The sequence below is a fragment of the Lolium rigidum genome, chromosome 4, assembly GCF_022539505.1.
Source record: "Lolium rigidum isolate FL_2022 chromosome 4, APGP_CSIRO_Lrig_0.1, whole genome shotgun sequence".
In the NCBI taxonomy this organism is placed as follows: domain Eukaryota; kingdom Viridiplantae; phylum Streptophyta; class Magnoliopsida; order Poales; family Poaceae; genus Lolium; species Lolium rigidum.
The window spans coordinates 33,854,361-33,879,459 of record NC_061511.1 but is presented as its reverse complement, the minus strand read 5'-3'; the positions used below and the strand labels follow the sequence as shown (position 1 = coordinate 33,879,459).

Sequence of the window (25,099 nt, the reverse complement as noted above, 5' to 3'; positions counted from 1 at the left end):
TCTCCGACATGGACCCAGTAAAATTGAATTCTCCGTGAAGATTGTAAGCATTATGAGAAATACAAAACAATAGGTCGAAATGCTTGGTGTAATAAGCTCTATCTCAACATGTCGAAATTATGCATGCATAAATAAATTTTAATCGTGTAGATATGTTCATGGTGATCTTGCAAACTTAAAGTTGATATGTTGATTCTTGTGTGGTACCCTATTTTACATCATCTGCGATGGAAGTGTGCTCTATTTTACATCATCTGCTATGACAAAAAGTGTTTGATGTTCTAAAATAATTTCTAGGTGCCTTAAAATACATCATATATTCGATGCACTTTTACATTTCAAACTCATAGTACTACATTGGATAGTAGTACATTTATGGCCAATTATGTCAAAATTATTTCATGATAAAGGCGTATATTTACTTTTGCCTTTTGTCTTCTTATCTTACCATTAGCTGTGCATTCATTACGAAGATCCAAAGATAATGTGTCTGATTCCTGTGGTTGGCAATTTAGCACAGCTGGCTCATAGGCCGGCGAGGCCACCTTGGATGGGCAAGCGGTCCAAAGTCCAGAATCTGCTCTGCATTGTTAATTTAAACATTGAACAGTATTAAGTCCCTTCTAAAATATAAGTATTTTTAGCTTTCCATAAATGTTTATATTTCAGGAAGGAGGTAACGTTTATGTGTCTTAATTCCCGCATTGGAAGCTGTACGTTTATGGTGAATAATATAATTGAAAAAGATATGCCGCAAAACACTTCTTTTGTTTATTGCTAGCATACTAAAGTATGACCAAGACTCGTTCGTCTTCATTAAGAAAATCCATTTATGGCGCAAATACACCTATCACAACAAATTTCATCTCCCATTGTCACTTCATAAAGAAAATCCATTTGACCAGCGTATCACAAAATTTGATCTCCCATTTATGCCTCAAGATTTGCCTCATCTTACTACATAGACCCACCAAATTAAAGCCTCACGATTTGCCCACTGGATCTTACTACATAAACCCACCAAAAGCCTCAAGATTTGCCTCCTCTCCATTCTCCCCAAACGAGACACCCAAAATGGCAGCGAGGCTTGTCATCCCCATCCTCCTAGTGCTCCTTGTCGTCTCCCATGTAGCCCTCGCCTCCATCGTGGAGGAGACGTGCGCGAAGGTGGAAAACATATCGCTCCGCAAGGAACTAGAGGCCGTCTGCGTGACCACGCTCCAGGCGGCACCGGGGAGCGCCACCGCCGACACACGCGGGCTGGCCGTGATCGCCACGAACCTGACGCTGGTCAACTACACGGCGGCGGTGGCCACGATCAAGGACCTGCAGCGGCACGGCGGCTGGACGGACGGCCAGCAGGCTGCGCTGGCCACGTGCCGTGAGCGGTACACCGAGGCGCTCAACGCGATGCATAGCGCCGTCCACGCGCTGGCCACGGGGCAGAAGCGGGCATACGAGGACAACATGGTCGCCGCCAGGAGGGCCTCCACCGACTGCACCGCCGCGGTCGTGGCCGCGGATAAGGAGGGTTCGCCTCTACGCAAGGTGAACGCCGACGCCGAGCACCTCACCGTCGTGGCCATGGTGATCTTTTTCTTGTTGTACTTGTAGCAAGCAGGATACCTGTGGATCTTGCCGTGTGACCTGTGTTAGATAGATCGATAGATCTATGAAAATAAAAACAGTAATTGAATGCGTGATTTGATTGCTTTGTGCCATTAATTTCATGTTCGTAATATTGAGATTTAGCTGTCTCCTTCGTGCTTCCCGTGAATGAGAGCGGCCATCATTACTGCTTCAGAACTTGACAAGTTTCAAGTCCAACTAGACGCAGACGCACACGCAGCGCGGAGCTTTTCAGGTCACAGAGGCAAAAAGAGCGGTCTACAGACCCACGTGTCTTGAAGCTAAATTCCAGTGTTGCATGGATAGAAGATTGTGGAAGATCGCTAGTAGAAGGCCGGAGGAACGTGAGCACTAGAGGCCAGGCCCTTTTTCTTCTCTTAGAGGCCCTTTTTCTTCTCTTAGAGCAACTCTAACAGAGGGAGAGACTTGTATAGAATCTCCCCATTAGTGAGGATCGTAGGATCAATTTAGAGAAATCATACTTTGGCTATGCGAAAAAATCTGAAAATAATTAGCAACATGCATATAGGTTGTATCTACAACTCCAAAAAATTTCAGCTCAAAATCTAATCTACACTTGGCGAAACAAAAAAGACAAATTCTGTTGTGAATAGTGTCAGATCTGGTTAAATAGTATTTCACACTATTCACATCTAGATTTATCTTTTTTGTCTCTCTGAGTGTATATCGAATTTGAAGTTGCAAATTTTTGGCATTGCATATATAACATAGATGTGTGTTCTCATTTTTTTTCAGAATTTTTGAACATGTTTTGTCTCTGCAAAAAATTAATCTCATAGATCCTATCTAAGATCTGATCCTACCTAAGTCTTCCCCCTCTAACAGAGCCCGTAAAACACGTCGGAACCGTATTTTTCCGGCCGATTTACGGGTTCGGGTTGAAAGTGGCGCAGAACAGAGACCAAACTCGCTGTCCGGCCCGAAAAACTTTTTCAGGGGCCCGAAAAATTTCAGACTCGGCCCCTATTAATACAGACTGAAAAACGTTTACAGACCTAAAACTGAACGGATTTCGCACCACTTATCTAGCGCCGCTGTCCGTACGACCGCCTCCAGCCATCGATTTCTCGCTGGTTTCCTAAAATCGTGAACCGCCAGTCAAACATCTTGATAGCCTGCTCCAATTCCAAGAGTGTCTATATCAATTTTCGGCGAATCTTCTCGATATAGACTAATTTCGGCGAGCGACCCAGTGCACGCAAACAGCAGCATCGCGGACGCATGCGCGGTCGGCCACTCTTATTTTCTCTCTTGCGCAGTGCATGCAAGCCGCAGCATCTGTCCCTGCGTACGCGTGCGTGCGTATATGAAGAAATCGCTCAGCCTTATCTAGCTTCTATGCAGGGCGGATTGCTAGCATACAAGGGCGGATGGCTATCCTATGATGGGCGGATGGCTAGCTGGAAAATAATTAGCAACATCTGTCAAGGAATTGCTCAGCCTTATCTCCAGCCATCGATCCCGCGGCGCCGTGCGAATTTCTTGTGAAGAAGATAATGACAGATCTTGTGAAGAAAAAGATGATTTTCGAATATTCCCTTTTTCAGTTTTAGTTTACAGGGTCTGTTCCGCGCCAATCGTTTTGCGACCCGTAAACATATTTTCGGAAGACTGAACTCGACTTTTTCAGTTTGCATTTTTACGGGCTCTACTAGAGATACTCTTAGCAGGGCCGCTCTACACTTTTCTTTCTTGCTCGAGCGGATGATGATAAATGAGGAAAAAAATTGCTGGGAACGGGCCGCACACTGCCTCTTCTAGGACCCTTCTTTAGATTGTGACACGTCACCCTCCGCGCACATCTCAAAGCTGCCTAGAATCCCCTCATTAGTAGATACGTATCTGTGCTGTACCTGGGAGTCGTAGTGCTGTACACAGTAGTCAAGATCATCAACCGCATCGCTCACCAGCCACATCTCACAGACGCGCTGGCGCCAGCGACCGTCCGCCTCATCGCCGCGGATTTCCGCTCACGACCTGCCCCAGCTTGCTGTACTGCATCTCGCGAAAGCGATGGACCAGCAAGCGCCCGATTCCTCACCGTCGCCTTCTGCTTGCAAGCCACCTCGCCGCGGCTTTGCTGCTTCTCGCGGAAGCTCGGGCGCCGGCGTGCGCCCGATTCAAGTGAAGGAACTAAGAGCATCTCCAGCCGCGTCCCCCAAAGCGTCCCCCAAATCGCGCCGGATTGAGCGTTTGGGGGACGTGTTTTGTTCGTGTCGCCTTTGTGGGACGTCGCTCCCCAGCCGCGTCCCCCAAACGCCGCCCCCAAACATTTAAAATACTTTTTTTGATTTTTTTATTTCAATTTCCACAAACTAATACATAATTTGGAACATGGTTTACACGAAAACACAGTTAGGCACATGGTTTTCCACAAACTAATACATAGTTTGAACCGTCGTGGACACAAATATAAAATTTTGCAAAGAAACTAAACCTAACTAGGCCGTGCATCGAAGGTTTCCTATGTTCGCTGCTAAGAAAGAACACTCGAGGGCACACCCGAGTCACCTAAACTGGAAAATCCAGCGGGGGATGGTGCCCTTGTTGGTTCTACCGAGGAGGCGAACATCCGTAAACCTCCGTGCACGTGTTCGCTGCGAAGAAAGAACACTCAGTCGTCCTCCTCGTCGGTGCTGTCGCCCTGGTAGTCCCGGCGGCACCGCGTCTCGTCGAAGACCTTGACGCTCATGTCCCTATCGCCGAAGTAGGAGAACAGGAGGATGAAGCCGGCTTGGAAGCTGTGGTGCCGCGCGAACTTCTCCCAACCGATGTTGAGGTACATCTTGTCGCGCGCGTCGTAGATCACGTCGACGATCCACCGGTAGTAGCCGCACGCAGCCTCCCGCAGATGCATCGTGCGCGGGCGATCATCGCCGGCGACGTAGTCGGCGAAGGAGTCCGGCAGCCTCTGGATGCCGCACGGATCGCCCTTGAGGACGAGGACGAACTCGAACCGCACGTCCGGCTCCACGTCCATCTCCGACGATGATGAAGCCGGCGGCGTGGAAGGCGACGACGAGCGTTCAGCTCTGCCGCGGCCACGACCACGACAACGACCACGGCCGCGAGGTCGGCCTCCGCCTCTACCGGACATAGCGTCGAGTCTTGTTCAGATGGTGGCGGCTAGGGTTTGGGAGAGAGGCGCTAGGGTTTGTGTGTGAGAGGGACGATGAGAGGCGGCCCTTTTATAGGCCGGAGGGAGGCGGGGGAGCGGTGGCGCGCATTAACGCCGACACGCAGAGCTAGGCGCGATGGGACGCGTCGCTGCGTCGCTGCGGGAACTGCACCGCCAATAACTTCCGTCGCGAGGTAGGCGACGGTTAGGTTAAAAATTTATTGTGCCGCTGACGAGTCAGCCCCGCCACTCCCCGCCTCGCTTTTCGTTGTGTCCGGCGTCCCCGGTGCGTCCCCTGTGGGACGGGGACGGGCTCGGGGCGCCGGACACCGTATGGGGGCGCGCCGGACAAAAATGGGCTTTGGGGAACGCGGCTGGAACGGTTTTTTTATCCGGCGCGCCCCAAATCCCTTTGGGGAACGCTTTGGGAGACGCGGCTGGAGATGCTCTAAGCCCAGCCCATGCCGTTCCACAAATTTCTTCTCCACTTCTATTTTCTCCTATAATTTTTAGCTGAAATTTGGTGTTCTGTTACGCAGGATTGCAAAATCAATGTTACGGACTGATGTGGAAAGCAACCAGGGGTTTCAGCTCCTAGAATCACGGGAGGGGCAGCGATTTGCACCAACCAATTCAATCCACGTCCGTCCGTAAGGTCTTTCCGTATGAATATTTCCGTAGGTCTGGGATTACCGCAGTGAACTTGTTCAATTATTTTAGACTTCCTCACATTCAGCTAGCAAAGATTTGATCTTCGATGTATAAAAAATTCTTGGCACTAGAATGCTGGATTGCTAGCAAGGTTCCCTCGGTTGCACTCATGCTACACTGCTTTTGTTCTTTGTGCCAAATTCTTTGGGCTTGCAACTATAAAAATGTTGAGTGTGAGGACGTCTTTGAAGATGAAGACAAAGCTTTTCAGCTGGGGCTCCAGAGCATCCATGATCCCTTTACATTATCTGCCATCTTCGAGGAAGATTGTAATTCAGCAGCTTACTTTGTAGCTGCTTTAGCTAGAAATTCAAGGAAAAAAAGTTTCTGGTTGGGGTCTGTCCCAAACAATCTAGTTGATCTAGTTGTCAAGTCTGTAAACTTTGTTATTACTAATCAATGAAATCCCCTTTTCCCGCCAAAAAGAATAATTGTTCTGTGTGCTATATGTCTATATTTGGATTGATGAATGAATGAACATATGGTTTTTCCCCTCAAGTATAAGATTATTTGCAATATTTTACTGAAAAGTGTAATCCTACCGCTAGAATGTACCCATTAATACTTCAGAATTCTTGACACGACCTATATTTGTCAATGGGCTTGAGCTCATACTTGAGTGCAGGTGGAGAACGCAACCACTGGAAGCCTACTGCATCGTTTGGTAAGAAGTACTCACTATAATGATCGAGTGCAACATTATGTAAATTTTGGTTGTACAACTAACATTTATACATTGACCAGAAGAAGGAAAAAGGTACTACTATGCCTACTCCTTCTGTCCTCCAGGATTAGGTTGATCAAAATCCAATCTTCGCGAAGGGTGCAGCACCTCCGAAGCTTGATCAGTTTGAAGTACAAGTTCAGTGTATCCTCCTTGGATGAATGGACAAAACATGGTCGAAGAATCCCCATAAAAATTAGTATTTGTGAAGTGTGGTACTGTACTATTAGAACTTGTGCCTGCCTCAAAAGATCCCTGTGCAATGAAAAGTTAGGAAATTGTTCAGAGGGTTTGTTTTATAATTATGTTGCATGAAAATGTCAGAAAAAATAGAGTAATTTGTCTTACGGCAAATTGTAAGGGACCTTGTCCATGAAACATATTATTAGAAAAGTGTGGCATTGTAACATTAGAGCTTGTTCCTTCCTGAAAAGTTTCATGTGTCATGAAAAGTTAGTAAATTGTTTACAGTTGTTCTTGCAAAATTATGTTACATAAAAATGTAAGAAAAACTTTAGTAACTTGTCTTACAGTAAATTGTAGAGGACCTTGTCCATGAAACATATTATTAGAGAAGTGCGGCATTGTAATATTAGAACCTGCTCCTGCCTGAAAAGATTGATGTCTCGTAGGACATTGTCTTGAGTTCTTGTGGTACAGTTAAATTACATGAATACAATTTTAAAAACCTCGTGCATCTGTCTTACGGTAAACTGTAGAGGACTCTGTCCCTGGTACATATTATTTGAGATGTGTGGAATTTCTATATTAGTTGTTGTACTTGCGTCAAAAGTTCCCTGTGTCATCATAAGTATTAAAATATTTCAAAAAATTATGGCACAGTTGTATTGCATGAAACATATTAAAGAACCGGTAGTAATTTGTCTTACCGTAAACTGTTGAGGGCCTTCTCCGACCGGAGGATCCGCCTTTACTTTGTTTCCAGCACCTGCTATTGATGAACCATATAAACGAGGCGAACTTTACTGCTTGTCTAATAGTGAGAGAAAGAATAGTTAGTGTAGCACTACCTTTTTTTGTTCCAGATTTTGGCTTCTTTGTTCCACTCTTTGCCTTCTTTGTTCCTTTCTTTTCAAGTGCATATTTTGCTCTCTTTACCATTGGACCTTTTATTGCTTGGAGAACTTTAAATGATATGTTTGCGTTGGTTAAATTTTCACTGCACACATTTGAATTCATAGCAACACTTTCAGGTTTGGCAGGTCCTCTTTGGCTTAGTGATTCATCTGCTTCTAGATCTAGCATATCTATAGCTTTCTCTAATTCTACAAGTAGCTCTTCTGAAACAGAGCACTTAAGTGCAACAGCGGTTGCTTTCCGAGAAATCCGAGCAGCACGTGTTTGTAAAGTTTCTTGAGGATTGTCGGGGTTATTCGAAGAATAACCTCTTTTTGCATATTTTGTCCATCTGTGCAGTATATATTGTGATGGCAAAGTGATAACCTCATTGATCTTGAACACTCGGAGTGCATGCTTGCATAACAGACCTATGACATAAATACACACATGTTATGAAATATTATCATATACTAAAAAATTGTCAAAATCTGATTGCATACCTTTGGATTCGTACTTTCTACAGGAACATGATATGGTCACATTCTCATGGTTGAAGGTAACTAGTGCGTCATCCTCAAGTTGCATCGCCATAACCTTATATGTTCTGATTGTTCCAACTGTGGAAACAATTTCGCACTTGACTGAATGTTGTTGTTTGAACTCCTCCTCAAAATCACTATAAATCCTCCTTGTATATGACTCAGCAGCAGTCTTCAACATAGGTAAATTTCTTACAAAAGGGACCGGTTTAGACTTCCATGACTTGAAATCCGCATCTAGTTCATTTTCACGAAGGCTAGCAGCACACTTCTCATATTCTACTACGAGCTCTAAAAGACAGAGCTTCTTGCGAAATTGTTTTTTGAATACATTGTTCATACCTTCGCTTCTTTGTGTTGAGGTCATGTCAGCGGAAAATTAATCATTGCGGTACACCGCAGCCCACTTCTCACGCAAATGTAGGGATACGTTGCATAGAAAACAAAAAATTTCCTACCGCGAGAACGCAAACCAAGCCAAGATGCAATCTAGAAGATGGGAGCAACGAGGAGATGATCGCGACTCACCCTTGAAGATTTCCAAGGCCTACAAGATGAGGCTCTTGTTGCTGCGGTAGACGATCACTTGCTGCTTTCAAAAGCGCGTAGAAGATCTTGACGGTGCTACAATCGGGCAGCACCTCCGTACTCGGTCACACGTTCGGTGTTGATGAAGATGACGTCCTTCTCCCCGTTCCAGCGGGCAGATGAAGTAGTAGCTCCTCCTTGACTCCGGCAGCACGACGGCGTGGTGGCGGTGGCGATGGAGATCTCCGGTGGAGCTTCGCTTAGCGTGCGGGAGAGGTGGAGGAGAGAGGGGGCGGCTAGGGTTTGGGAGAGGGGGTGGCCGGCCTCAAGGGGTGCGGCCAGCTTGTGGCTTTTTGTGGTGGTCGGCCCCCTCCCCTATGCCCCTCATTATATAGGTGGAACCCCAAGTGTTGGACTACAAGTCTTCGAATAAGACCCCAACTCAAGAACTTTCCATGTAGTAGGGAAACCTATCCAAGGTGGGACTCCCACCCAAGTGGGATTCCCACCCTTCCATGAAGGGGGGTGGCCGGCCCCCTTGGTGGAGTCCACCTTGGACTCCCCACTCTAGGGTTGGCCGGCCATGGGGAGGTGGAGTCCCTCCGGGACTCTTCCTTCCTTAGTGATTTCTTCCGGACTTTTCTAGAACCTTCTAGAACCTTCCATAAATGCACCGGATCATTTCCAAACTTGGAATATGACTTCCTATATATGAATCTTATTCTCCGGACCATTCCGGAACTCCTCGTGATGTTCGGGATCCCATCGACTTTGAACAATACTTCGAACTCCATTCCATATTCAAGTTCTACTATTACAACATCAAACCTTAAGTGTGTCACCCTACAGTTCGTGAACTATGTGGACATGGGTGAGAACTCTCTCCGACCAATAACCAATAGCGGGATCTAGAGATCCATAATGGCTCCCACACATTCAACGATGACTTAGTGATCGAATGAACCATTCACATACGATACCAATTCCCTTTGTCACGCGATATTTTACTTGTCCGAGGTTTGATCATCGGTATCACTCTATACCTTGTTCAACCTCGTCTCCGGACAAGTACTCTTTACTCGTACCGTGGTATGTGGTCTCTTATGAACTTATTCATATGCACCGAGAGGGCCCAGAGTATATCTATCCGTCATCGGGATGGACAAATCCCACTGTTGATCCATATGCCTCAACTCATACTTTCCGGATAATTAATCCCACCTTTATAACCACCCATTTACGCAGTGGCGTTTGATGTAATCAAAGTACCTTTCCGGTATAAGTGATTTCCATGATCTCATGGTCGAAAGGACTAGGTAACTATGTATCGAAAGCTTATAGCAAATAAATTAATGACGTGTGATGTCTACGGGAGCTTATATTCTTGTAGACAGTGTTGGGCCTCCAAGAGCAGAGGTTTGTAGAACAGCAGCAAGTTTCCCTTAAGTGGATCACCCAAGGTTTATCGAACTCAGGGAGGAAGAGGTCAAAGATATCCCTCTCATGCAACCATGCAACCACAAAGCAAGAAGTCTCTTGTGTCCCCAACACACCTAATAGGTGCACTAGTTCGGCGAAGAGATAGTGAAATATCAGGTGGTATGAATAAATGCGAGCAGTAGCAACGGCACCAGAAAAGTGCTTTGCTGTCCAGGACTGGTGTGTGGTTGATGGTGGTAATATTGCAGGAAGTATAGATGCAGTAAAACAGTAAACAAGCAGCGATAGCGATATTTAGGAACAAGGCCTAGGGATCATACTTTCACTAGTGGACACTCTCAACATTGATCACATAACAGAATAAATAGATAGATGCTAGACTCTACACCCTCTTGTTGGATGATGAACACCACTAACCGTGTAGGATTACACGAACCCTCAATGCCGGAGTTAACAAGCTCCACAATATTCAATGTTCATGTTTAAATAACCTTAGAGTGCATGACAGATCAACATAACCAAACCAAGTACTAACATAGCATGCACACTGTCACCTTCACACTACGAAAGGAGGAATAGATCACATCAATACTATCATAGCAATAGTTAACTTCATAATCTACAAGAGATCACAATCATAGCCTACACCAAGTACTACACGATGCACACACTCGTCACCATTACACCGTGCGGGAGGAATAAACTACTTTAATAACATCACTAGAGTAGCACGCAGATAAATTGTGATACAAAACACATTGCAATCATAAAGAGATATAAATAAGCACTTCACTATGCCATTCATAACGGTGAATAAGTATTCTGTGAAATATAGCCTAAGAGACCCACACGGTGCACACACTGTCACCTTTACACACGTGGGACAAGGAGTCTCCGGAGATCACATAAGTAAAACCCACTTGACTAGCATAATGACATCTAGATTACAAGCATCATCATATGAATCTCAATCATGTAAGGCAGCTCATGAGATTATTGTATTGAAGCACATAGGAGAGAGATTAACCACATAGCTACCGGTGCAGCCCCGAGCCTCGATGGAGAACTACTCCCTCCTCATGGGAGACAGCAGCGTTGATGGAGATGGCGGTGGTGTCGATGGAGAAGCCTTCCGGGGGCACTTCCCCGTCCCGGCGGCGTGCCGGAATAGAGACTCCTGTCCCCCAGATCTTGGCTTCGCGATGGCGGCGGCTCTGGAAGGTTTTCTCTGGTTTCGTCGAACGTGGTAGGGTTTTCGCCACGGAGGCTTTAAGTAGGCGGAAGGGCGGAGTCGGAGGCCTGACAGGGGGGCCACACACTAGGGCGGCGCGGGCCCCCCTTGGCCGCGCCGCCTTACTGTGTCGGCGCCCCGTGGCCCCACTTCGTCTCCCCTCCGGTCTTCTGGAAGCTTCGTGCAAAAATAGGAACCTGGGCGTTGATTTCGTCCAATTCCGAGAATATTTCCTTACTAGGATTTCTGAAACCAAAAACAGCGAGAAAACGAGAACTGGCACTTCGGCATCTCGTCAATAGGTTAGTTCCGGAAAACGCATAATAATGACATAAAGTGTGCATAAAACATGTAGATATCATCAATAATGTGGCATGGAACATAAGAAATTATCGATACGTCGGAGACGTATCAGCATCCCCAAGCTTAGTTCCTGCTCGTCCCGAGCAGGTAAACGATAACAAAGATAATTTCTGGAGTGACATGCCATCATAACCTTGATCATACTATTGTAAACACATGTAATGAATGCAGCGATCAAAACAATGGTAATGACATGAGTAAACAAATGAATCATAAAGCAAAGACTTTTCATGAATAGTACTTTCAAGACAAGCATCAATAAGTCTTGCATAAGAGTTAACTCATAAAGCAATAAATCAAAGTAAAGGTATTGAAGCAACACAAAGGAAGATTAAGTTTCAGCGGTTGCTTTCAACTTATAACATGTATATCTCATGGATAGTTGTCAATGCAAAGTAATATAACAAGTGCAATATGCAAGTATGTAGGAATCAATGCACAGTTCACACAAGTGTTTGCTTCTTGAGGTGGAGAGAGATAGGTGAACTGACTCAACATAAAAGGTAAAAGAATGGCCCTTCGCGGATGGAAGCATTGATTGCTATATTTGTGCTAGAGCTTTGGTTTTGAAAACATAAAGAGAGCATAAAAGTAAAATTTTGAGAGGTGTTTGTTGTTGTCAACGAATGGTAGTGGGCACTCTAACCCCCTTGCCAGACAAACCTTCAAAGAGCGGCTCCCATTTTATTTTATTTTTGGGTGGCACTCCTTCCAACCTTTCTTTCACAAACCATGGCTAACCGAATCCTCGGGCGCCTGCCAACAATCTCATACCATGAAGGAGTGCCTTTTTATTTTAGTTTTATTTAGATGACGATGACACTCCTCCCCACCTTTGCTTTCTCAAGCCATGGCTAACCGAATCCTTCGGGTGCCGTCCAACAATCACATACCATGGAGGAGTGTCTATTTTGGTTAATTAATTTGGGACTGGGAATCCCATTGCCAGCTCTTTTTGCAAAATTATTGGATAAGCGGATGAAGCCACTAGTCCATTGGTGAAAGTTGCCCAACTAGATTGAAAGATAAACACCACATACTTCCTCATGAGCTATAAAACATTGACACAAATCAGAGGTAATAAATTTTGAATTGTTTAAAGGTAGCACTCAAGCAATTTACTTTGGAATGGCGAAGAAATACCATGTAGTAGGTAGGTATGGTGGACACAAATGGCATAGTGGTTGGCTCAAGGATTTTGGATGCATGAGAAGTATTCCCTCTCGATACAAGGTTTAGGCTAGCAAGGTTATTTGAAACAAACACAAGGATGAACCGGTGCAGCAAAACTCACATAAAAGACATATTGTAAACATTATAAGACTCTACACCGTCTTCCTTGTTGTTCAAAACTCAATACTAGAAATTATCTAGACTTTAGAGAGACCAAATATGAAAACCAAATTTAGCAAGCTCTAGGTGTTTCTTCATTAATAGGTGCAAAGTATATGATGCAAGAGCTTAAACATGAGCACAACAATTGCCAAGTCAAATTATTCAAGACATTTTAGAATTACTACATGTAGCATTTCCCAATTCCAACCATATAACAATTTAACGAAGAATATTCAACCTTCGCCATGAATACTATGAGTAAAGCCTAAGGACATACTTGTCCATATGCAACAGCGGAGCGTGTCTCTCTCCCACACAATGAATGCTAGGATCCATTTTATTCAAACAAAACAAAAACAAAAACAAACCGACGCTCCAAGCAAAGCACATAAGATGTGATGGAATACAAATATAGTTTCAGGGGAGGAACCTGATAATGTTGTCGATGAAGAAGGGGATGCCTTGGGCATACCCAAGCTTAGACGCTTGAGTCTTCTTAAAATATGCAGGGGTGAACCACCGGGGCATCCCCAAGCTTAGAGCTTTCACTCTCCTTGATCATATTGTATCATCCTCCTCTCTTGACCCTTGAAAACTTCCTCCACACCAAACTCAAAACAAACTCATTAGAGGGTTAGTGCATAATCAAAAATTTACATGTTCAGAGGTGACACAATCATTCTTAACACTTCTGGACATTGCTCAAAGCTACTGGAAGATAATGGAACAAAGGAATCCATCCAACACAGTGAAAGAGGCAATGCGAAATAAAAGGCAGAATCTGTCAAAACAGAACAGTCCGTAAAGACGAATTTTAAAGAGGCGCCAGACTTGTTCAAATGAAAATGCTCAAATTGAATGAAAGTTGCGTACATATCTGAGGATCACGCACGTAAATTGGCATAATTTTCTGAGTTACCTACAGAGAATTAGGCCCAGATTCGTGACAGCAAGAAATCTGTTTCTGCGCAGTAATCCAAATCTAGTATGAACCTTACTATCAAAGACTTTACTTGGCACAACAATGCAATAAAAATAAGATAAGGAGAGGTTGCTACAGTAGTAACAACTTCCAAGACACAAATACAAAATAAAATTACTGTAGCAAAATAAACACATGGGTTATCTCCCAAGAAGTTCTTTCTTTATAGCCATTAAGATGGGCTCAGCAGTTTTAATGATGCACTCGCAAGAAATAGTATTTGAAGCAAAAGAGAGCATCAAGAGGCAAATTCAAAACAAATTTAAGCCTAACATGCTTCCTATGAAAAGGAATCTTGTACACAAATGAATTCATGAAGAACAAAGTGACAAGCATGAGAGGATAAAACACGAGTAACTTCAAGATTCTCAACATAAAGAGGGGAAACTTAATATTATTAAGATGCATATACCCATGTTTCCCTCTCTCATAATAACTTTCAGTAGCAACATGAGCAAACTCAACAATATAACTATCACATAAAGTATTCTTATCATGAGTCTCATGCATAAAATTATTACTCTCCACATAGGCATAATCAATTTTATTAGTTGTAGTGGGAGCAAATTCAACAAAGTAGCTATCATTATTATTCTCATCATCAAATATAGGAGGCATATTGTAATCATAATCAAATTTATCCTCCATAACAGGCGGTACTAAAAGACCAATATCATTATAATCATCATAAATAGGAGGCAAAGTATCATCAAAGCAAATTTTCTCCTCAATGCTTGGGGGACTAAAAAGATCATGCTCATCAAAACCAGCTTCCCCAAGCTTAGAACTTTCTATATCATTAGCAACAATGGTATTCAAAGTGTTCATGCTAATATGTTCCATGGGTTTTTTAATTTTCGCATCAAACCATCCATGTCTTAAATCAGGAAATAGAATAAGAAGCTCATTGTTGTCCATTATGCCAAACTAGTGTAAACAAGAAACAAACAGATGCAATTGCAGGATCTAAAGAAAATAGCTTCGAGCACACACACAACGGCAACAGAAAAGTACTTTACCTGAGACCGGAGTATGAATGCCTTTTACCTTTCCTCCCCGGCAACGGCGCCAGAAAAGTGGCTAGTTGCCGGGGTCCGGTGTGTGAGTGCCGTTTACCTTTCCTCCCTGGCAACGGCGCCAGAAAAGTGCTTGATGTCTATGGGAGCTTCTATTCTTGTAGACAGTGTTGGGCCTCCAAGAGCAGAGGTTTGTAGAACAGCAACAAGTTTCCCTTAAGTGCATCACCCAAGGTTTATCGAACTCAGGGAGGAAGAGGTCAAAGATATCCCTCTCATGCAACCCCGCAACCACAAAGCAAGAAGTCTCTTGTGTCCCCAACACACCTAATAGGTGCACTAGTTCGGCGAAGAGATAGTGAAATACAGGTGGTATGAATAAATGCGAGCAGTAGCAACGGCACCGGAAAAGTGCTTTGCTGTCCAGGACTGGTGTGTGGTTGATGGTGGTAATATTGCAGGAAGTATAGATGCGATAAAACAAGTAAACAAGCAGCGATAGCGATATTTAGGAACAAGGCCTAGGGATCATACTTTCACTAGTGGACACTCTCAACATTGATCACATAACAAAATAAATAGATAGATGCTAGACTCTACACCCTCTTGTTGGATGATGAACACCACTAATCGTGTAGGATTACACGAACCCTCAATGCCGGAGTTAACAAGCTCCACAATATTCAATGTTCATGTTTAAATAACCTTAGAGTGCATGACAGATCAACATAACCAAACCAAGTACTAACATAGCATGCACACTCGTCACCTTCACACTACGAAAGGAGGAATAGATCACATCAATACTATCATAGCAATAGTTAACTTCATAATCTACAAGAGATCACAATCATAGCCTACGCCAAGTACTACACGATGCACACACTCGTCACCATTACACCGTGCGGGAGGAATAAACTACTTTAATAACATCACTAGAGTAGCACGCAGATAAATTGTGATACAAAACACATTGCAATCATAAAGAGATATAAATAAGCACTTCACTATGCCATTCATAACAGTGAATAAGTATTCCGTGAAATATAGCCTAAGAGATCCACACGGTGCACACACTGTCACCTTTACACACGTGGGACAAGGAGTCTCCGGAGATCACATAAGTAAAACCCACTTGACTAGCATAATGACATCTAGATTACAAGCATCATCATATGAATCTCAATCATGTAAGGCAGCTCATGAGATTATTGTATTGAAGCACATAGGAGAGAGATTAACCACATAGCTACCGGTACAGCCCCGAGCCTCGATGGAGAACTACTCCCTCCTCATGGGAGACAGCAGCGTTGATGGAGATGGCGGTGGTGTCGATGGAGAAGCCTTCCGGGGCACTTCCCCGTCCCGGCGGCATGCCGGAACAGAGACTCCTGTCCCCCAGATCTTGGCTTCGCGATGGCGGCGGCTCTGGAAGGTTTTCTCTGGTTTCGTCGAACGTGGTAGGGTTTTCGCGACGGAGGCTTTAAGTAGGCGGAAGGGCGGAGTCGGAGGCCTGACAAGGGGGCCACACACTAGGGCGGCGCGGGCCCCCCCTTGGCCGCGCCGCCTTACTGTGTCGGCGCCCCATGGCCCCACTTCGTCTCCCCTCCGGTCTTCTGGAAGCTTCGTGCAAAAATAGGAACCTGAGCGTTGATTTCGTCCAATTCCGAGAATATTTCCTTACTAGGATTTCTGAAACCAAAAACAGCAGAAAACAGGAACTGGCACTTCGGCATCTCGTCAATAGGTTAGTTCCGGAAAACGCATAATAATGACATAAAGTGTGCATAAAACATTTAGATATCATCAATAATGTGGCATGGAACATAAGAAATTATCGATACGTCGGAGACGTATCAACGTGATCTTATGCTACGCTTAATTGGGTGTGTCCATTACATCATTCATATAATGATATAACCTTGTTATTAATAACATCCCATGTTCATGATTATGAAACTAATCATCTATTAATCAACAAGCTAGATAAGAGGCTTACTAGGGACTCATTGTTGTTTTCATATCACACATGTATCAATGTTTCGATTAATACAATTATAGCATGGTATATAAACATTTATCATAAACATAAAGATATATAATAACCACTTTTATTATTGCCTCTTGGGCATATCTCCAACAGTCTCCCACTTGCACTAGAGTCAATAATCTAGATTACATTGTAAGGTACCTAACACCAATGGCATTCTGGTGTTGGTCATGCTTTGCCCTAGGGAGAGCTTTAGTCAACGGATCTGCTACATTCAGATCAGTGTGTACTTTTCAAATCTTTACTTCTCCATCTTCGATGTACTCGCGAATCGAATGATAACGCAACTTGATATGCTTCAGCCTCTTGTGTGACCTTGGTTCTTGTGCATTGGCGATGGCACCCATGTTGTCACAGTAGATGACTAGTGGGTCCAATGCACTAGGAACCACACCGAGCTCTACAATGAACCTCTTCATCCATACCGCTTCTGATGAAGCCTCCGAAGCCGCTATGTACTCCGATTCTGTTGAAGACTTCGCCACCGTGCACTGCTTCGAGCTTGCCCAGCTTACTGCAGCACCATTCAATATAAACACGTACCCGGATTGTGACTTAGAGTCATCAGGAGCAGTGTTCCAACTTGCATCGGTGTAACTGGTTACAACGAGCTCTTGGTCACCTCCATAACAAAGAAACATATCCTTAGTTCTTTTCAAGTACTTCAGGATATTCTTGACCACTATCCAGTGTTCCATTCCTGGATCACTTTGATATCTGCTAGTCAAACTAACAGCATGTGCTATATCCGGTCTTGTACATAGCATGGCATACATGATAGAGCCTACTGCCGAGGCATAGGGGATCTGACTCATCCTTTCTCTTTCTTCTGTCGTAGCCGGACCTTGAGTCTTACTCAAGACCTTGCCTGGTAACATAGGTAAGAATCCTTTCTTACTTTCGTCCATTCTAAACTTCTTTAGAATATTGTCCAGGTATGTACTCTGTGATAGCCCTATTAGGCGTCTTGATCTATCTCTATAAATCTTGATGCCTAATATATACGATGCTTCACCAAGGTCTTTCATTGAAAAACTATTATTCAAATAACCTTTTACACTACTTAATAGTTCTATATCATTCCCAATCAATAATATGTCATCTACATATAATATCGGGAACGCTACTGAGCTCCCACTCACTTTCTTGTAAATACGAGGCCTCTCCATGACACTCGTATAAACCCGAAGTCTTTGATCACCTTATCAAAGCGTCGGTTCCAACTTCTCGATGCTTGCTTTAGTCCATAAATTGAACGCTGAAGTTTGCATACTTTGTCAGCATTTTTAGGATCGACAAAACCTTTGGGTTGTACCATATACAACTCTTCCTCAATGTCTCCATTAAGGAACGCCGTTTTGACATCCATCTGCCAAATCTCATAATCGAAAAATGCAGCTATTGCTAACAAAATCCTCACAGATTTTAGCTTCGCTACAGGTGAGAAAGTCTCATCGTAGTCAACACCTTGAATTTGTTGGAAACCCTTTGCGACAAGTCGAGCTTTATAGACAGTAATATTACCATCAGCATCTGTTTTTCTCTTGAAGATCCATTTATTCTCGACAGCCTTGCGGCTATCAGGTAAGTCTACCAAAGTCCATACTTTGTTATCATACATGGATCCCATTTCGGATTTCATGGCTTCTTGCCATTTGTTGGAATCTGGGCTCATCATCGCTTCTTCATACGTCGCAGGGTCTTCATCATTGTTGTCCACAATCATGACATTTAGACAAGGATCGTACCAATCAGGAGTGGCACGTTCCCTTGTCGATCTGCGAGGTTCAGTAGCTATCTCATTCGAAGTTTCATGATCATTATCATTAGCTTCCTCTGTTGTCGGTGTAGGTGGCACAGGAACAACTTCCGGTACTGCGCTACTCTGATCAACAAGTGAAGATTCATCAATCTCATCGAGTTCTACTTTTCTTCCAGTCACTTCTTTAGTGAGAAATTCTTTCTCAAGAAAGGTTCCGTTCTTAGCAACAAAGATTTTGCCTTCGGATCTGTGATAGAAAGTGTACCCTATAGTTTCCTTAGGGTATCCTATGAAGATGCATTTCTCCGGCGTCGTGGCGGTGGCGATGGAGATCTCCGGCGGAGCTTCGCTAAGCGTGCGGGAGAGGTGGAGGAGAGAGGGGGCGGCTAGGGTTTGGGAGAGGGGGTGGCCGGCCTCAAGGGGTGCGGCCAGCTTGTGGCTTTTTGTGGTGGCCGGCCCCCTCCCCTATGCCCCTCATTATATAGGTGGAACCCCAGGTGTTGGACTACAAGTCTTCGAATAAGACCCCAACTCAAGAACCTTCCATGTAGTAGGGAAACCTACCCAAGGTGGGACTCCCACCCAAGTGGGATTCCCACCCTTCCATGAAGGGGGTGGCCGGCCCCCTTGGTGGAGTCCACCTTGGACTCCCCCCTCTAGGGTTGGCCGGCCATGGGGAGGTGGAGTCCCTCCGGGACTCTTCCTTCCTTAGTGATTTCTTCCGGACTTTTCTATAACCTTCTAGAACCTTCCATAAATGCATCGGATCATTTCCAAACTTGAAATATGACTTCCTATATATGAATCTTATTCTCCGGACCATTCCGGAACTCCTCGTGATGTCCGGGATCCCATCCGAGACTTCGAACAATACTTCGAACTCCACTCCATATTCAAGTTCTACTATTACAACATCAAACCTTAAGTGTGTCACCCTACGGTTCGTGAACTATGTGGACATGGGTGAGAACTCTCTCCGACCAATAACCAATAGCGGGATCTGGAGATCCATAATGGCTCCCACACATTCAACGATGACTTAGTGATCGAATGAACCATTCACATACGATACCAATTACCTTTGTCACGCGATATTTTACTTGTCCGAGGTTTAATCATCGGTGTCACTCTATACCTTGTTCAACCTCGTCTCCTGAAAAGTACTCTTTACTCGTACCGTGGTATGTGGTCTCTTATGAACTTATTCATATGCTTGCAAGACATTAGACGACATTCCACCGAGAGGGCCCATAGTATATCTATCCGTCATCGGGACGGACAAATCCCACTGTTGATCCATATGCCTCAACTCATACTTTCCGGATACTTAACCCCACCTTTATAACCACCCATTTACGCAGTGGCGTTTGATGTAATCAAAGTACCTTTCCGGTATAAGTGATTTACATGATCTCATGGTCGAAAGGACTAGGTAACTATGTATCGAAAGCTTATAGCAAATAACTTAATGACGTGATCTTATGCTACGCTTAATTGGGTGTGTCCATTACATCATTCATATAATGATATAACCTTGTTATTAATAACATCCAATGTTCATGATTATGAAACTAATCATCTATTAATCAACAAGCTAGTTAAGAGGCTTACTAGGGACTCATTGTTGTTTTCATATCACACATGTATCAATGTTTCGGTTAATACAATTATAGCATGGTATATAAACATTTATCATAAACATAAAGATATATAATAACCACTTTTATTATTGCCTCTTGGGCATATCTCCAACAGCAAAACCATATAGAGTTTGTATCCATGAATTCTCCACAAGATCATAAGTAATCAAGAATTCTTGCCACTTCTTCTCAAAGTATGCCACTGAATTTTCAAGGTATACAACTATCTTAAAGTCAGCAAGAAACGGAGGATGGTTTGAAATTACATGGCTAAGATGCTTGGCAGCATTTTGATAAATGTGCCAAAGACAGAGACGGTGTTTCGTGCCTGGAAAAACCTTGTCAATTGCCTTGGCCATAGTTGCACATTGATCTGTGAAAATTGTAACAGGTCGTTTGCCACTGTTAAAAATGTGTTGAAGAGCCATATTAATGAATCGGTGGTTTCATCAAATAATAGCGCAGCTCCAAAAAGAATTGTCTGTTTATGATGGTTAGTTCCAAGAAGTGGTGCAAAGGGCATCTCAAACTTATTTGTTTGAAAAGTGGTGTCAAATGACAAAGCATCGCCAAAGCAAGCATAATCCATGATAGATTGACCATCTGCCCAAAAGAAATTAGCTATCCGGCAATCCTGCTCATCTAATTGTATGGCATAGAAAAAAAGAAGGATCTTCTAACTGTTTGTTTTTCAAGAATTCCAACATTTGTTTGTGCATCATTGACATCCAAATACTTCTTTCGTTCGCGGCCAATATAATTATTGCTATCCACCCGCAAGAAAGGTACATGTTAAGGTCCTCCATACCACTGCTTGAAAAACTTAAACACTTGGGCAGGCTTTAATCCCTCTTCCCTCATATGACCAATCACAAGTTTATCAGACTCTACCAAACGATGCTGCGACCGCAACATGTGTCTCTTATCTGGACTTGCGAGATAATGATTGTGCTCAAGTACAACCTTCTGCACCGTCCAAACTCCCTCACGAGTAATACTGAACTGAATGCGGGCATCACAACTAGACCTTGTGGCAGCATTTTGTTTCAGAGTGTCATGTTTCGAATGAGTACCTCTTTTCCCTTCGTTACTACAAACTATATGTTTCTGATATATTGATTTATCAGGTCTCAACTTTGAGTGGCTCTTTTGGATGTTAAAACCAATCTTACCGGCATACTCGTTGTAAAATTCGTATGCATCCTCCTCCGACTTGAAAGCCATTCCAATTTTAGGAACAAGTAATTCAGAACTAGTACCATGGACCTACATTCAAATATATTTAAACTTAATTTCTACGAATAAATCATGACATTGTTTGCACAAATACATAGATCAGTTTTGTACCTCATTGGAGTTTGCCATTGTAGATGAAGCTTTCAAGGTGGACAGATTTGAGCTCGATTGGATCGCCGTGAACGTGGAAGCCCGTTCATCTGGCGCGTGAATTGTCTTGTCGCCGGCAAGGGGCGAGGAGGTGGCCATGGCAACATGATCATGGGATGAGTCTACTGTGAAGGAAGAAACCGGCTGCGCGCCAGCGGAAGCAGCGTTGTACTGGACATTGGAGACATCGGATCCTGTCTCCACCTCACCACCAGCAATACCGGCATTGTGCAGAACATCGACGGTATCGCCTCCTGTGATCACCTCACAACCAGCGACAGCAGCGTTGCACTGCACATCGGTGATCTCAACTACTGTGGTCACCTCCTGATCGTTGGACATTAGCACTACAGCTGCGGCAACGTCAGATTGCCAGACGGCGGAGCTAGCTTCGGCGGCAAGTAGTTTCGCTATTCACCTGGTTCCGTCTTTCTCTACAATAGCAATCTATTTTCGTTATCTATTTCCGTTCGTTGCAAGTAATGAGATCTTCCAGATTGTCCGGCTAATATGAAGGCCTACGGATAGAACGTACGTATCATCCTTTTTTTCCTTTCCTCCGACCGATACGTCCAGGTACAGCACAGATACGTATCTACTGATGAGGGGATTCTAGGCAGCTTTAAGATGCGTGCGGAAGGCGACGTGTCACAATCTAAAGAGGGGCCCTAAAAGAGGCAATGTGCGGCCCGTTCCCAGCAAATATTTTTCCGATAAATGACATACAAAATGAATTGGAAAAGGGATGACCCAAGAGCACCGGAAGGTAAGTTAGCTACAACAGTCAAATAATTGTGTCATCTTCCAAAAGCATTCTGTCTCTTCTGTCATCTTCCAATCTATTCATCATTAATTGTGGGAGCTCATTGGAAGTATTCGTCATTAATTATAGCATGTTCAGCCTTTCAGGCATCCATACATGCCAACCAAAATCTAATGAACAACAAGCACATCTGTCAACATTACGAACATCGATCCCAGTCCCATTGCTTCTCTTCACTCGTGAACAAGCTGCACACCAGTACGACATACAGTTTCAGAAAAGAGGCTTACCAATGGTCGGAAACTTTTTGATAAGTGTTGACGTTGCATGGCTGATGATATCTTGGTTCGAATTGGTAACTTTTTTGGTAATCCAGCGTGTGTTGTTCATTCCTCCTTATTATCTTCACATGCATTCATTTGCTGAAGGAATTCAATTTTATATTTGCAAAGAATGGGACTTCGATCACTATCATCATTTCATTTGTGCGTGGGCTGCCTTATATCGACAGGCCAGTTACAATGTAATATGCTCACTTTCGAAGATTTACAGTATGATAGAGCCCGATTGGCGCATCAATCTGTTTCTCTTTACAGTAAGTTGAATTCTGAGCAGCTGCTTATTTATCATGAAATTACAGGTGCTCTGTCTGGGCGGAGGCGGCACCGACCATGGTCAGATGGGCGAGCTCCGTCTGGGCGGAGGCGGCACCGACCATGGTCAGATGGGCGAGCTCCTTCTGGCAGAAGACGACCTTGAGCTCGCGGGGCGCGATGCAGCTCTGTGGCAGTGGCTCACGGTCGGAACCGTTCACCCGCGTCAGCGGGCACCGCCGCTTGAAGTACCCGGGGTCCCCCTTGCACGCCACCATGACGCCGCAGTCGTCGATTTTGACCTGATCCATGGGGCACCCGTTGGTGAGGTTCAGAGGGCAGCCCAGCGCCGGGCACTGCCCGCCGGCGCTGAACAGGGGGGTGACCACCGTCGCCAGGTTGAAGCCGTCCTCGAGGCTCACGCTGTACGTCGCCAGGTCCTCGGTGGAGTGCACGGCCAGCTGGACCACCGTCCTCGGCGGCGACGAGCCCGTGTCGCAGCTGGTCGGCGTCCTGCAGAAGGTGCGCGCCACCACGCTGCCAGCCCAGAAGGTGTCCGGGAAGGGGAAGGAGACCAGCCCCCCGTTGGGGTCGAGCTCGACGGTGTTGTCGGAGATGGAGGAGAAGTTCCCGTTGGGGGTGACCAGCGGGGTCACGGGGAACGGGCAGAGGTTCTGCAGGGTCAGCTTGGTGTCCACCGCCGATGCCGCCAGAGCGGCGGCGGCCGCAAGCAGAAAGGCGAGGGCGAGGCGCTCGGCCATGGTAGCCATGTGCTCTTGTTTCTTGGCTTTGCAGGGGTGGTGATGAACTGGTGATATCGTTTAGGCGGACGTGCAAGGCTGTTTATATAGGCAAGGCGCCGTGAGTGCTATGCGTGTTAGAATAACCATGGAGTTCTACGGTTACTTAGCTACGAAGGAGAGCTAGCATCACACTGATTTTTATTCACTCTGCATTCCAGCCCGTATGGATCGATGGATGCCTGGATTGGTCCCGTCATGGCGAACGTGGTTTCTATTCTTGAGAATGTAGCCTGCCCTTGTTGAGCAGAGATGCATCTAATTTCTTCCCGGAGGTTACATTAGCTACTTCCGGATGTGGCGTACTGGTCTTCCCCAGCCCGGTGCATAGCTAAGTATGTGAAGAATCAGTATAAACTGGTCACCGCCCACCCAAACTGAATTCAGTTCTGCAGGGGAATGGAGCTTCCACTTATAAAGTTATCACCAACTCATCATCAGGTTTCTCTTTCTGTACTAGGCACACTCGCAGACCTCAGAGTCATGGACTTATCCTCAGGATATGGTCTCTTGCAGTTATCAACTGTGCATCCAAATTAGTGATCTTGCTAATAAAAGAGCCATCGTCATCCTCGTTGGGACGCAAGAAGGCCTCCAACGTTGCGGCTATTTCTTTATTGATGCCATCCTCATCCTCATAGGGTATGTGAAGAATAATCAGTATAAACTGGTCATCGCGCACCCAAACGGAAATTCAGTTCAGTAGGGGAATAATCAGGAACCCTTCAAACACAAGGAACAGATCATACATAGGAAACTAATCTGCGTAGACGTTTTGGGTTTTTCAGAATGTTTTGAGGATGCACCATGAACAGCACCCACCCTTAATAACTTCGAATAATAAGCACATGAAAAATAAGTGGGTTCAGCCTGAACAGGCATCTTTTCCTTTATCCACTAAGCAGAATGTAAATGTGGCAACTAGCAGAATAACAGGTTTCAGGATGACACAAGAATATGCTAGGTTCTGATGGCCATATTGTGTTTCGAAGAGCTGGTTTAGTGACTGAATAATTGTTTACAGGACAGTGGAAAGGGTTATCCATGAATTGAGTATCCGTTGCATGTGGTTGCCTCATCCGGACTTCTGCAATATCAGCCTCGACAAGATTCAATACACTTTTCATCTTTATTTTGGCTAACAATCCCATTTACTTGGAGGAGCCGAGGTGTTCCTGGTGTGCATCACGAGCACAAAGGAAGAGCACCAACTCCAAGAGGACCGCACTGCCGTGATCATGAAGACGATGTGCACGATGCTTGATCTGCACGAGTTCTTTGGTTAGTTAGCTACGAAGGAGAGGATCACACTGATTTTTATTTACTCTGCATTCCAGCCCGTATGGATCGATGGATGCCTGGATTGGTCTTGTCATGGCGAGTGGTTT

General features: G+C 44.6%; 2 protein-coding genes across 2 annotated transcripts; one reads left to right on the top strand and one right to left on the bottom strand.

The window, feature by feature from the left end:
* The first annotated feature begins 1,074 nt into the window (after nt 1–1,074).
* Nucleotides 1,075–1,696, top strand: LOC124707919 (cell wall / vacuolar inhibitor of fructosidase 2-like). Its single transcript, XM_047239605.1, has one exon. It carries the CDS (start codon nt 1,075–1,077, stop codon nt 1,612–1,614), a length of 540 nt encoding a protein of 179 aa, XP_047095561.1. The 3' UTR covers nt 1,615–1,696.
* A 21,199-nt stretch (nt 1,697–22,895) lies between these two features.
* LOC124706178 (osmotin-like protein) lies at nt 22,896–23,681 on the bottom strand. Its single transcript, XM_047237832.1, has one exon. The coding sequence runs from the start codon at nt 23,679–23,681 to the stop codon at nt 22,953–22,955; it is 729 nt and encodes a 242-aa protein (XP_047093788.1). The 3' UTR covers nt 22,896–22,952.
* Nucleotides 23,682–25,099: the final 1,418 nt, after the last annotated feature.

Excerpts from the sequence above, each read along its gene's own strand:
- LOC124707919 (XM_047239605.1), top strand. The coding sequence starts at position 1,075 with ATGGCAGCGAGGCTTGTCATCCCCATCCTCCTAGTGCTCCTTGTCGTC.
- LOC124706178 (XM_047237832.1), bottom strand. The coding sequence starts at position 23,681 with ATGGCTACCATGGCCGAGCGCCTCGCCCTCGCCTTTCTGCTTGCGGCC.